Genomic DNA, 15,156 nt, shown 5'->3' with positions numbered 1-15,156 from the left:
GAATTACATACCTGGACATGCTTCGAAATGGTAGTTTCTATAAATTCACCAAGATCGAGATGGTTTTATTTTCATGCAAGATGGCGCTCCACCTCACTTCCAACACAAAGTACGACAGTATCTAAATAACACAATTCTAGGAGGGCGATGGATTCAAGAGGTGCGCACCATGATTTGTTCATCTTAAGTGGCCTTCAAGGTCACCAGATCTTGCCCTTTGCGATTTTTATGTATGGGGATACATAAAAACAGCGTGTATGTAGCACCTATGCCTGCAAGACCTACGAGATCGATTTTTTTTTTTTTTTTTTTTTTTTTTTTTTTACAGCAATTAGTTGAATGAATAGTGACCAGTTAATTCGTGCGGGGCACGAAATGGACTACCAATTTGTCGAAGAACAAATACAGCTTATGTTAAATGCATACAATAAAACTTTGAAGTATGGTGCTCATGCTGAATGCATAAAATAAAATTTTGAACTTTCTTCTATCCAATGATTTATCGTGTGTGTGTCTGTCTATTGTCGTTCATTAAAAATAAATATTTTAAATCTGCTCCTTATTTTTGAACAACACACGTATGTGTTCTGTATGTGTTTTGAACGCTGTATGTTCAAAATACCCCACAGACTCCATACTGGGATATTTTCTTACATACCGACCGGCCGACTAAGAATACCAGCCAGATTAGTGGATTAGTTACCAAGGTTCGCTATTCACAAATAAAAGAAAAGAAAGAAAGGAAAGGAAAAAAATATACATGCAAATATTAATTTACCTCTCTCTCTGAGGCTTTTCATACTGGGACAAGTCAATAGACCTAGCTCGGTCTTCTGCAGCTGCTGTTAATAAACTGTCTCGCAAAACACGTTGCAACTCAGGATCATCGTCTTCTCCACCAACAACTATCCTGGATGACTTTGTTGGAAATAGTTCACTTCCCTTCTTTCTGTTCCATGGATTAGATGGATCACGAATCGGGTCGACTAGTAAAAAAAAAAAAAAAAGAAGAAGAAAAAGAAAATCTGAAAATAATTTTTAAAACTAAGACATTCTCTATTAATGTATTCTGAAATAAATCAACAAGTGTTTTCCAGTTTTTGTTTTATTTATTTCTTTATCCCAACAAAGACTTCTGCAGACAACAGCCTAGCATTCGCGAAAACTGTTCAACCTACGAGAATTACTAAAACATCCATTACTTTTGATTCCATAGTACTAGTAATTAAAAACGGTTCATCTTTTTTAAAAAAAAAATCTGAGAATTTGCATAGTCTTTGATTTGACTGATCATGATTTAATATCCCTTTCCAGCACCGAAGTTACATGAAATAGGACTTACTTAAAGAGAGATCCGAATCACTGCTCGAGGGCAAGTACTTCAACCAGGTATCGAACCTAGAACCACACTCGTTCACTATGTGCCACGAAAGGGTACTTCATGTTTTTGAATAAGTTATGTTACATAAATAAACAGAAAAACACTATTGGGGTTGACCAGGGTGGAGAAGAGCCCTATAGGTATTGGTTGAATATAGCTTTTTTTTTTCATACAGAAAAACAAACAATTTTACAAAGCAGATGTCTAGTATTTATATACAACTATCATCATCGATAAAGAAATAACCTTTGGCGATATGCTTCTCAATAATGAAGCTTGCAAACACTAATTACTTTTGACTGTCTTGAATAAGTGTTCTATTTGAAGGTGCATAAATGGCCATTTACCCTACTGCAGCTAACTAGAGCTATTGAATAAGCCACTAAAATGTTCCATGAGGCCAGGTCCTTCCCCTTTATTTTAAAACCGGAAATTGAAAATCACGGATGAGTGGTCGCAACGACATAATGTGAAGGGATAGACTTAGAAGTACATAAACTGAGTAATTTATCTAGTTTCATTATACCAATAGTCACTTACACTAATTAGATCTCTTCAGTTCCATGTATCAGCATATAATTCGCGACTTATTCGATGAGCTCAAACTGGTGCAGTTTTCTCTCTATGATACGAAGACGATTTATACTTCGTCCTCTTCGCAACGAAATAATGTTTAGCATCGTATAGCTATCAACTCTATAGGACGTATAGGTCGTGAGATACAAATGAATAATTATATTTCGTTTTCTTCAAAATAGTTTATGTTATTTTCCTTATTACTACTGGCGACAATTGTCCTCCTATCTTCAATCAATGTTGCGCACAACAAAATTCTAGGTATACATCTTGAACCAGCAGATCTATCTGCTTATATAATTGAGGGTTCCCTTTCTTAGTCATTCACATATGCCTCAAACTTTTCTATTACAGAAGTATCTTAGCCCATTTTAAATAGCATATTAAATAATAGCCAATCATAATTTTTATTTTAATTTATTTATTTTTTTATTTTTTTTTATTTTATTTATTTATTTTTTATCGTGGTCAAAGTATATTCACTTCGTTTATATACGTATACATAAATTTCTTTGTATACCTTTTCCAACACTACATCTCGATTCCCTCCAATTTCCCTCTTTCTGATCCACAAAAATTTTCACCTCTTCTATCCGACGACATCGTATTCAAATATTGAGTTGGTGCAATTGAAAGCTATAACACTTTAAAAGCTCAAACCAATGAAAACTGCAATACCTGGTCAATCAAAGTAGTCTTCGGCTGCAGCCACACACTTTTGCCATCGCTAAGCCAACGATTGGAATCCATAACGAATCAAGCTTTGAGGACGTGATGCGAAAGAAAAGAAAAAAAAACTTCAACCGCACATTGCAATCCGCGGTGATCAGAAAAAAAAAGTGGTCAAAGTACCGGAAGAAGTGGCAGTCGGTGAAAGAAACGTCGTAAGAATACGGCAGGTGAGGGAAGATTTCATAATGCAACTCTCAAAGAGTTTGCAACGTCCTTTGAGTAACATTTGATGTAGTATTGACCAGCAACAAGAGAACACGATGTCCTTTCACCACTGTTGGATTCCTGAAAACAAGTTTGCTGTGTACTTCATTGCGTTCAGCACTGGAATGATCCTTAGTGATGGCTTTGCTTCAATGGAGAGACATTTTTACGTCCCAGGGTTATGCCGGTTAGGCTAAACGAGACGGTGATGATGTGAAATGAATGAAAATGGTGGAATGAAGAAAGTGGGAGGAAAGGGAGAACCCCGAGAAAACCCACGAGCGCGGTGTTTGTTCACCACAAAGTTCACACGGCACGAGCTGGGATCGAATGGAGAGACATGATGGATGGGCCATATCAGCAACGACACCTTCTGCAGGTGGTCGAGTGAGTTTGAAAACAGACTTGGGCGTTAATCACGATACCAACCATCATTCTGATCGTTTATGATTGTCATAGGAGACCACTTTTCATCTAAAGTGACAATCTGATGAAGGAAACCTCTTTGGTTATTCTTTATACTCAAAATAATTGCACTCTTCCGGACGGCAATCCTTATTGGCCGGTGTTAATTAATGTAGTTCAAGTATTCTGTTACAAGCACGAATTTTCACTAACTAACCGCGATGATGCGTTCATTCACCATTCTTGGCCCAAATGCACTGTTCATGGTTTTCGCCGCTAAATATGCAGAATGTTCTACTAACGTTCTAGTTCACAGAAATGCTAGTACACAATTTATATGTATACTAGCAGACACAATTAAAGATACTTTTTTCCTGGAATCTGGAAAGTCCTCAAAACTCTCCCCCCTGTTCTTGGAGACATTTGTTAGAGATTTATGACCTCCATTACCTGAAAATCAACGTTGCCACATCCCTCTGTTGTCTCTTTCTTTTATCTTCCGTTCACTGCTTTTTTTCTTTCTTTTTAATGCTGAATTTTGTTCAGTTTATGAAAGGTTACGGAAGTACGGCAACATTGAAGAGAATGAGACCGCACGTGCTGCCTAAATCAGCCCTGGTTGTGTGGGAGAAAATGGGTAGTGGCTGGGGCAAGAGATCTCTAAGTTTGTCTCCAACAGTATACGGTAGTTTTAAACTAGAAGATTCTGTAATACTGAATAGTACATTAGAAAATACTAGTACTGTATTAAAGAATTGAGTATTTCCTGGCAGCATGGTTCTAGTACGTTTTCTTGGGCTACCAGCTACGTGAAAATATTGATTTCAACGTTTCAAATGCAGACATTACATTCATCTCCAGGGACTGTTATGGAAAGACCAGATATATGTGGGAATATACAGAGCATCCGGTAAAGAAGGGGAGGTCATACTAAGCCAAAAAAAAAGTTCATATGAACATATGGTCTATTTCTCCTAGTTTCCGATTCATTCTCTTTACTGATAAGGTCCGGAATGGAATCAACAACATCCGCAACCACATCGTTGGAGTAACGAAAATCCTAGGAATAATAAATTATCAAAAATGATTTGGGGTAATCGTTTATTATGATTATTAATGATAAGATTATTGATCACTTTTCCCTACCTCAGCGTTTGATCGGTGAAGTTTACTTGCACTTTCTACGGGATGACTTACCAGGGTTGGCAAAAACCATTTTTTTTTCAAAAAACAAAATTTGCTCTATGTATTTATATTACATATGGATAGAAATAAGCTTGTTTCGCCTTTGTGTTATTATGCAACAACGGGGTTATGTTGGAACGAGGCATAATCTTAAAGCGAAATCCAAACCGCTTCTCGGCTTACATGTGAAATTGTCCTCCATTTGGACTCGAAACTTTGACTAATTGGCCACAAATATGATGAGTCTGCCGACTCACTCACGAAGCACTCCTGATAAAAATACCTTGTACTGATCTTTACATACTTGTACTATAACCGTCAAGAGTCATTTCAGAAGGACAGAATTATATATAAATCGAGAAACTCCCGCCTTAGCCATTGGGAAAATCCCGTTATTGCTTGCTATGTAAAATTTTAATGTCAACGTATCATAATCCGTACGTTAAAACTAAATTACAAATTCAGTATGTAGATATCATTCAATAAAATTAAAATTGAAAGTCCAATCCAAGCTAATGTTGGAAGCTACATAGGCAGTCGATACATTTTGCCAATTTCTGTCAATATATTTAAGCAACCTTAGCTTCTTTATAAAACAAACAGGCACTCAGGCAAGCAGAAATATACAATTTGGTGTTATTTCGTATGTTTACGCTTAACATCTTTATGCAATACCGAGGTTATCAAGAAGACTTTCGCAAGACCTGCGATTGGTTGAGAGAAATGATTGCTTCTGATTGGCTGTTATTATGGTTACGAGAAGTGCCTTTGTTGTACTCCTGATTTTTGTTTCTGAAAAGGGCCGACCAGACACGACTGGGTTAAAACTCACTGTCTTTATCGAGATTGTTGCTTTTACGTGAGATGGCTGTGGCTCCCTTTATTATTGTCCCCCTCCCCCACCTAAAAAAAAAAAAAAGAAAGAATTTGGCTACTATGGTAGTATTTGTAAAATTGACTATGTCCCAGCTGTAATCTATTTTCAGCTAGTCCTGACTTTTCAAATGCGTACCCAGGAGTATTTCGCATACCTTGTGAATGTTGTAGATCATACATAGGGCAAACTGGACGCACCATATAACAACGATCTTTAAAAAAAATGCTATATCAGATTACAACTAAAATTCAACCAAAACCTTTACATAGTTGGTATATTTTTATTTGAACAACCTTGCACTTTAGCAAACAGAAATCAGCACTTATGCATCAATAATAATAATAATAATAATAATAATAATAATAATAATAATAATAATAATAATAATAATAATAATAATAATAATAATTAATAATAATAATAATAATAATAATAATAATAATAATAATAATAATTATTATTATTATTATTATTATTATTATTATTATTATTTTGTGAATAAATACAGACTGATAGGCTTCCACATAGACCAATCTTCCACCAACGTTTGTGTTCTATGGACCAGCAGCACTCTTGAAAATTACCCGGTAACACACTTTTCACTGGAGAAGACTTTTTTCAGATGTACACTCATGTTCAAAATGATTGTCGCATATTTATAACTGTCTTCCTGTAAGAATATAATTTGATAATGATTTTGTAGGATACTTATAATACTGGTATTATGTGTATAATCGGGAAATGTAAATTGGTGGTAAATTTCACAGGAAAAGAATCATAAATACGAAAATTAGAATGAGTAAAACAAAATGTTGCTAAATGGACAAGAAAGTTTTATGTTTGCTTTATTGTTCTTATTTACTGCTCTTTTGAGATGAAATTTGCCACAGACATGTCTTTGCCGATTATACACATACTAACATTATAAGAAATACCGGGCGAATTCGTTATCAAATTATATTCCTACAACAACATATTTATAGATATGCGACAATAATTTTGGACATGAGTGTACATAGGCTACTTCATCCTATTCCTGTTGGTTAGGAGGCCGGGAACTGGGCACACCTTACAAGAAAGATGGTGCGTGTCTCAGAAGTCCAAAGACACACTAGTCGGGTTGACATCGGGACTTCACAGGGATGTCGGTCAAGGGAACAGCACTAGTCCTCGTCCTAGCTTCCTTCCGTCTGAAGAATGTCAGCGATGATATGCCTGTGTTACTGGATATTTTGTCTTGATGCAGTTCCACCCGGTTGATGCCCGATCCATCCATTGTGGAGAATTCGTTGTTGTAAACATCCGTGAAGATGTGCTCCTGATAATATGCAGTATTGATTTTCACATTGTTGGCATCGCAGTGTAGCTTTAATTTTGCTGTTACAACCAAAATGCGGGTACAACCAAGAAACCACGTCGATGATTTTCAATCCATAGACGAATGAAATTGTTTCTTCCTTTCGCATCGACACTTTTGTACTAATTATTCGAATCTATCCACAACTGGTGAGATAAATAAACGGCTCGACTATACTGAGTACTAATTTTCACCAATTTTCTCGGGTGGAGCTCCTACATCTTTCTTCAGTTGGCTTTCCGCTGCACGACATAGATGGCTTTCAGAGTATGAACATTGGTCTTTTAGATCACATTGAGACGTGACAGATTTTTCAATGGTATAGTGGGACGCACGGAACCGAGTAGCCATAGCACGCTGCGTCAGTGGATTCTCTAATGCCGTCAAATAAGCTCCCTCGCAGCTACTTGGATAGGGTGTGCGCTAGTGGCGTGAGAGACCCGGTTTTGATTCTCAGCGGGAGTTCATATAGTTAAACTGTAGGTCCACATCTCATATTAGCCTCGCTGCTAAACGGGACACAACTCAAATTCAATTCAATCTAATCCCGTCAATATCTTAATTCCGTGTGCGCTAAACCGATGGATTTGGCTTCACTGGACGGCTTAGTGATGCATAGTCCGGGAACAGACGCGCTACATATCGCGCACTATAACATTCACAATGGATATTCAACAGCAAATCCCTATTCGTGAGACTATTTAACTCTCCTGGGACAACCCAGAAAGAAACTGTATACGTGCACTCGATATATTCCCGGGTAAAACCGGATACAAACTCCGGATATATCGAGTTTGTGGTTCGTTTTTTTTTTTTTTTTTTTTTTTTTCGTGTGTGCTGGGAACGGTGTCGGAAAGTGTGTTTTGTGTAAAATTATAAACACCTTTAATGAAAAACTCTCGGAACGGAAGCACAATCCAGTATCCGCATTGCCGTATTCAAATGACATGCGGATCTCACAAGGAACAAGACATGAACGTGTCATCCGGACATCCGAATCAAACCTAGTCTATTCGATAAACATAACAAAAATATGTTCATGCACAAAAACTTAGGTGCCAAAGACAATGGAATAAGTCCCTGAGACCCATTAACCCTGTTAGCATTCTAAAAAAAATTGTAGACTCTTCGTGAAAAGCCTATTGCATCAACACTGTTAATTGGGAAGTCATGCTTTATAGTTCATTTTCTTCAGCATGAAACAAGTTCTCCAGAGGTGCTATGTATTGGCGCCCATAACGTATTTGAACACGGAAAATTGGGTTGATGTCGGGAAAAATTCCCTCCAAAAATACCTCCCATCAAATTTAGCCCCCTCTGGAGTGGCCCAAGATGAAAACACACAATCCAAATGTATCTTGAAAAATATTATAGAGTTTAAAAATAAGTGTACCAAGTTTCGTTTTGATAGACGGAATAGGTATGAAGGGAAAGGTTGTATATCGATACGCTCTGTATACAGGGTGTCCCAAAAGTAATGGTAAAAAATGAAACTACAGATTCCTGGCACCAAAACAAGACAAAATGTTTATACGACATACAGTTCGGAAATGGATAGGGGCGGAGCTAGACAGCTTCGAATGTGGGGTGAAAGGAACTTCGCATCTACCAGCGGAATAATGATAGAAGCTAGGAAAGGGGTTTAGAAAGACAAAAACATTATATCGACTTGACATGTTAAACGCATGTCACATAAATGCATAAGAGATTCTTCATACGTCACTTAGGGACTCACTGAATGTCTGTATGGCAGGGGTAATGAAACGGTGCAGTAAGAACACAGAAGAAACTTGTTATCCATGGCACGATTGCAGGCACATCTACAATGGGAATCTAAGCAAAGATCACTTAGCATCTCTGCATTCAGTTAGCAGGGTACAATGGACCAGATAAAAACTTGCAGCGAGAGGGTAGAAGTAAGAATAAGTGTACTAGTCGTGTCATGTAATAAAATAACAGGCACAATTCACAACGACGTACTGTATCTGAAACGTAGTATCTTACACAAAATAGCACTACAAACTACTAGGCCATACGAGCTAACAATGAACGTATCTACAAATGATGTTCAAAGTGCTGTCCTCCCACATCTATGCAAACGTGCTAATCGTGAGTTTCGAATGCATTCCATCACTTCCGGTGAGTTGCATAACTGTTCACAAGCATCTTCAATACTGTTTTGTAAATCGGCAAGTTCCATTCCCCAAGTGTGAAGTTTCTTTCCCGCCACATTCGAAGCTGTTCGCCCCTGTTTACTTCCGGACTATATGTTATATAAACTTTTTGTCTTGTTTTGGTGTCAGGAATCTGTGGTTTCATATTTTACCATTACTTTTGGACACCCTCTACACAAAACCGAACCGATGACTTGACCTATAAAGAGAACACAATATAAAAAGAACAAACGCAGTACTATTTATTGAGATATCAAGAATTGTACAAAGTTTGCTTTGGCGCGTCCTCGTGCGGGTTCCGGCTCAATAATTGAGCGCGAGCCTGAGCCTCAATGAAATAAGTGAGCGCGAGTCCCAGTAAGCGTGTGCCCAGTTTGGGGAAGTGATCGCGAGCCCAGCTGAGAGAAGTGAGCGTGAGCCCAAGCCGTTACGAATAGTGAATGCGAGCCCAGTCGAGAGAGGTGAGCGCGAGCCAAAGTGATTGCGAGCGCGAGTGATTGCGAGAACAGTGATCGGGAGCGTGAGCCCAACTGAGGGCCCCGAGCCCAGTTGGAAGAAGTGAGCTCGAGCGCGAGCGAGCCTAGTGCAAAATGTTCATCTATGGCTTTTTTCCACGCTTTATTTGCATACGCTGTTTTTGTCTGTGCGTGTTTTTGTTCATGCGCTGTTTTAGTCCACGCTGTATTTATATGCGCTGTTTTAGTCCAGCGCGGTTTCTGTTCATGCGCTATTTTTGTCCTTGCATTGTTTTGACCGGATACCCACTATACAACTATCGTTCGGAGGCTCCGCACAATCGGTAAAGTAAAACAGTTGGACTCAAGGGTGCTACATGAGCTAACACCAGCCAATAAGGATCGTCGTTCGAAGATAATATAGTTCTCAGAGTGTACAGATTAACAGGGGAAGTTTCCGGCATAGGATTGCTACTGCAGATGATACCAAATATAGTCTGAACTGTTTAGATCGTGATAATTGATAAGGACGATAACCAAAACTATTAATCTTCCCGCAGAGAGAGCTGTTACTGATTTGATGGTTCATATGAGGCTGAATCATCATGTATTTCTCCGTTCAAGCGAAACCAGAACTCAACTCCATAAAATGCACAGCAAGCATCCAGTAACTATCAACAGACATAAGGTCTTCATGTTGCTCGACAATGCACGCGATTTCGGCAAAAGACAGTGCAGAATTTCCATGAGTAGCAGTATGAAAGCTTTTCTTCACCCACCATATTCTTCTCACGTCTCTTCCATCGACTACAATCTCTTCAATGCATTAGCGGCGGTTGAAAACGACTTCGTATCGCAGACTCAGATTTCTTTTGCCATGGAATCCAATAGTTTGAACGATGGCAGAAGTGTGTGGCTGTAGCCGAAGACTGTTTTAATTAACCAGACATTACTGTTTCTTTTTTCGTAAAATTGACACGTTTCAGTTGGATAAGTCAATCGCACCAACACAGCAGAAAGCATAGCGTTAACATTGAAGTTCATTATGTGTAAGTGTAACACAGTGTATTTATGTAGTAGTCACACAAAGATATTTCTCTTGCTCCTACTACGCCGCGCAAGACCAGCGAATAACCACTCACGGGTTTATCTAGCGACTGACATACTCACTATGACTCGAATACAAAATGTTGAATTCAGACAGACTGTACGGATACATGGCCTAATTGGTCCTACCTAACAGCATGTCAATTCGTGTGGTCACGCGTAGTTCCTTCTCACATCGAAATGGCGAGGAAGCACTTTTCGACTTGTTTCTTATCGTACCGGATCATGTTATAAAACTGAACAATCAAAAAAACTGAAAGGTTTCGGCGTAAACGAGTTAAATGAAAACATTTAAAAAAAAAAAACGCAAGTTGTACTTATTTATTTCTTTATTGATATTACAATTACCACTTTATAATAATACTGTTTTCACGCAGATAAATAAATTACACCCATTATATTAGATAACATGTTTCATGTCAGTTTTCATTCAATTTGCTTCACTTTTGGTGAAGAATTTGTAACTAGCATGTCAACATAGGATTTTTTTTTTCTCTGGAAGAGAGAATAAAAATAAACTTATTTTTTAAGGTATAAATCTTCCTTTTTTTTTTTTTTTGAAATAAATATTACTAATTTTGAAACTCCAGTTCCAACAATAAAAGCTATAAAATCTATGTATGGCATCGTATGTACTAACTAAATAAGAGTTTGTTTACAAAATCAAATATCCTGCTTTTCGATTTACTATTAAAAATGAATTCTAGTAAGTACATATTCATACTGTACTTACACATAATGTGCATCTGAGATGTCAACATTTTTAGGATTGAGCACGGCCGCTTTTCCGCTTAGGCACGCTAGGCACATGTATAGGGCGCAAAAAGAGAAAAATTAAAATACGCTGGTATAGAAAACGTTATTTCCGTTCCGGTTGAGCTACCTGGTTACAAACAAACTAGATCCCGGTGGCTAATGAAAATGTGATATATATATATATATATATTATGGGTGGTCCAAATTTATATGGGGAAAAATACATTTAGAAATTTCTTTGGACTCACCCCTAAAATGGTTCCATATGAAACCAAAGTAAGCCATGAGAAAAATTAGATCCATTGAATAATTTTAAATAGTGCCCCAAACGACCTAAAATTTTGAATGCGTTTACAATACATAGTGTATAGGGAAAAGCTGGAATAAATTCTCGTTTTCAGAACTACAGGAAGAGACAAACCTAATCTTGTATACGTTATCATGGTGGCCGTCTTGAAGTCCGCCATCTTGAATTCAGGTCAAAACTTTTAAATAGGAAGAGGGTCATGTGACATATCTTTTTGAGGTAGCATTTCACCAGATGCACAAATCTGGTATTATTTTCAAGTTACCTATATTCATGTAAGAGTTATTACGTGTGAAAAACAAAATGCTTCATGTAATGTTATTTTATTGCAGTTATGGAACACAAATATGTAAGAATTTTGGAAGTCTTTCACATAAACTAACAAACTGCTTGTTTCGCTTTGAACTACAAATATTTTTTTTTCCATCAAGATGATTCATAGATCATTATGAGGAAAAAAAAATTATAACTTGGAAGAAATTGAAATATCCCTTGTTTATGTAGTATCTTTTTGGTAAGTTATGAATCTTATTTGCTACATAGTTCACTTTGTCGCATATAGGAAAATATTGTCTGTGCGCCTTTATTATCTGCAAAAGAAACTGTTTGTGGTCCTCATTTTTCGTAAGAACGTTGTTGTAATCTTCTATTAGTTAAACTCCCCTTTCTGCACAACGTATGTTACGTGGATGAATTAAACTATTGTCTTTCCTTGAAGATAGTAATTGTTATTTGGCCATGTTATTTGGTCACACTGAAGAAACCCTTTGGGTATTTTAAATCTCTCGAGGAAAAATTATTTGTTGTAACAAAATCACTGATTTCTCTTTTCACAAGAATTTTTATGGTATCATCTCTTGCGTCAAGCCTCTTTGCTGCTTCACGGTTTCCCCTTATAGTTTTTATTCTTTCAACCATTTTTTGCTTTTCCATTATGGTAACTCCATCATCAAAAAACCCCAATGCTACGTGTTCCTCCGTCAAGTACCAAAGTCGGCGTGAAAATTTAGAAAGAGCCACTTCAGATAATTCAGCATCTATTTGTCTTCAACTGTACAAATCTTTCAAAAATTGTAGATCTTGTAATGGTGAATGGGATGTTTGATCACATTTAAGCCAACTGTGAACTTATAGTCGGATCAGAAAGTGCATACTCTCCGAAGACATGTTCCTATTTGTTTCGTTAAACGAAATTGTTGGCGAAAGAGAAATATTTTAAATAGTAGCTTGCTTTTCCCATTCACCTTACATGGTGAATTTCTCCAGGCAAACGAAAGAAAACTCCTCAAGGAGGTATGCCACCCAAGAATATGTTGGTCAGTTCTAAAAATTCCCTGTAATCTTCTCTGCAGTGTCCTGCTTCTACAAGTTTGATAGCAAAATTCAACACTTCATTTCTTACATCGGAAATATTGTTTGTTACATCATCATCAATTCCTGGAATAAAGTTAGTGCAATCTATTCTAGACCACTCGTTCTGAAAACACTTCAATATGAGAACGTCCGGTCCAGATGCGAATGAAACACAACAGTTATCAAGTACACATTTTAAAACTAATTCATAAATGTGGTGTCTACAAGGATAGAAGGTTATTTTGGAGCTACTGCTCTAGCAGAATGCAAGCACCGTTGACAAGATTCATATGGCAAGGAGTAGTGTCACAATAAACTGCCTGCACGAACTTTACCAAGTTCCATTCTTCAAGCGAATGTACTATAGTAGAATCAATATGTTCTCTTGATGACGGCAAAATGGGAACACCAATTAGCCTCTCATGACCATCTCCTGTAATAATTATTGATAACCTGCCGGCAGTCTCTCTGCCAGTCAAATTCAGCAATAGTTTTCCGTTCCAATGAACAACTAACGCACTTGATGCACTCTGAAATTGTTTCTTGTAGTTCTGTGCAACTTCACTACAGGTTTTCTCTCAGCATCGGTGAATGGAAGACCCATTTATGCTAATTCCTCTACATTATGGCCTAATGCCTCTGCCGTCGCTGTCAGAATATGTATTGCTGCTCTATGAGTGATCTTTTATCGATTAAGAGCAACACTAGTCTTTCAGTAATAAAATTAGTTTTTCCCCATTTTACATCTCTTGGACGGTCCGGGCACACACGCATTCGTATTTACATTTTCTCTAACATTCTCAACTGGGTTTTCCTCTTCATTACTTGAACTGCTTCATGTCTTTTGGCGTATAAAGTTCAAACAAATCGTTTTCAGAAGTGCATTTTCTTTCGCGTTCCTCTTTCGTTTGAAGCCGTGCATATCCCTTTCGTTCTTTTCACGCCAAACTCATGTCTTTACTTTTAGTCGTGTAAGAAATATTAATCTGAAAAGGAGAAATCTTTTCATAGGTAATAATTCTTACATGACTAAAGCTATCTTTAAAATAGTGCCAGATTTGTGCTTTTGGTAAAACGATACCTCAAAACGATATGTCACATGACCCTCTTTCTATTTAAAAATTTTGACCTGAATCCAAGATGGCGGATTTCAAGATGGCCGCAATGGCAGTACTATACAAAATTAGATATGTTTTTTCCTCTATTTCTATTATCCAGGGTATCTTTGCATTACCTTTAGCCGTTTCTAAATTACATGAGTTTATTCCAGATTTTTCCTATATACTATGTACTGTAATCGGATTCAAAATTTTAGGTCGCTTAGGGCCCTATTTAATATTATTCAATGAAGCTAATTTTTCTCCTGGCTTAATTTAGTCCCATATGGAACCATTTTAGAGGGTGAGACCAGCCCGATCTGAAAATTGATATTTATGGACCACCCTAATATATATATATATATATATATATAATTTTACTTTTGTTAATTGAAAATAGAGATTTCTGTTACTTGATAAATATGAATACTAAAGGACAGTTATCTGAGGATAACTGGTGGTTGAAAACAAACTATTAGCTCTACTAACATTTGGGAAAATACGTGTTTTCTCCTATTAGGAGACAAAAGCCGAGACTGTGGAAATGATTCCTTGTGCACTTTTTAATTATAATAATTTACGAGAAACCTCTGTCCATTTAAAACTACTAGCTTGTCACTCAATATGTAGATGGTCCGTGGTGCTGTAAGGTAAGAAATGAACAAGAGTGGCCAAACCATGCCACTATCCTTTCCTTATAGCTGCCGGTTGCCAGTCCGGGACACGGCGGATACATAGGTGGTAGATAATGGAAAGACTCTCCAACGAGCTAAAACAAACAAAGGGAAAAGAATAAGAGAATTGAGGAAAAATCCCTCTTGAAGCAAAGTTGGCAAGGTAACAACTGTAGAAAGGGGGTGCTCTAGAAATAGTGGGGGGCGTAACAATTTGAAGTACCTAGGGCGCCGAGGAGGTTAAAAACAGTCCTGGGATTGAGGGCTACTTTTCATTTTAGAAATCACTGGTAGTCTACTTATCTGTTTACTTGCCCGTTAGAAGGAACCATAAATAGTAACAGTGATAGATACAGGTAGTATAGCACAAATCACCGAGGGCTACTTTTCACAACCTGCCGTTCAACTAATATACTGTGATCGTTGTGCTGGCTACTCCTGATAAACATAATAATTTACTTTCAATAAAGAGAAAAGGTCTTCATCGTTATAAAACGAGGGAAAAATTAATTGGTA

At 37.3% G+C, this 15,156-nt stretch overlaps 1 protein-coding gene across 4 annotated transcripts in view; it reads right to left on the bottom strand.

The window, feature by feature from the left end:
• Positions 1–15,156, bottom strand: part of LOC145694978 (uncharacterized) — a 100,892-nt gene that overhangs the window by 36,940 nt on the left and 48,796 nt on the right. For all 4 annotated transcript variants that reach the window (XM_081771799.1, XM_081771802.1, XM_081771800.1 and 1 more), the window contains one exon: positions 779–986. In XM_081771799.1, coding sequence (XP_081627925.1) covers positions 779–986 — 208 coding nt within the window. The remainder of the gene's footprint in view (positions 1–778; positions 987–15,156) is intronic.

Source organism: Thermobia domestica, chromosome 9 (genome assembly GCF_964235325.1).
Source record: "Thermobia domestica chromosome 9, izTheDome1.hap1.1, whole genome shotgun sequence".
In the NCBI taxonomy this organism is placed as follows: Eukaryota; Metazoa; Arthropoda; class Insecta; order Zygentoma; family Lepismatidae; genus Thermobia; species Thermobia domestica.
This window is presented reverse-complemented; position numbering and strand designations above follow the sequence as displayed.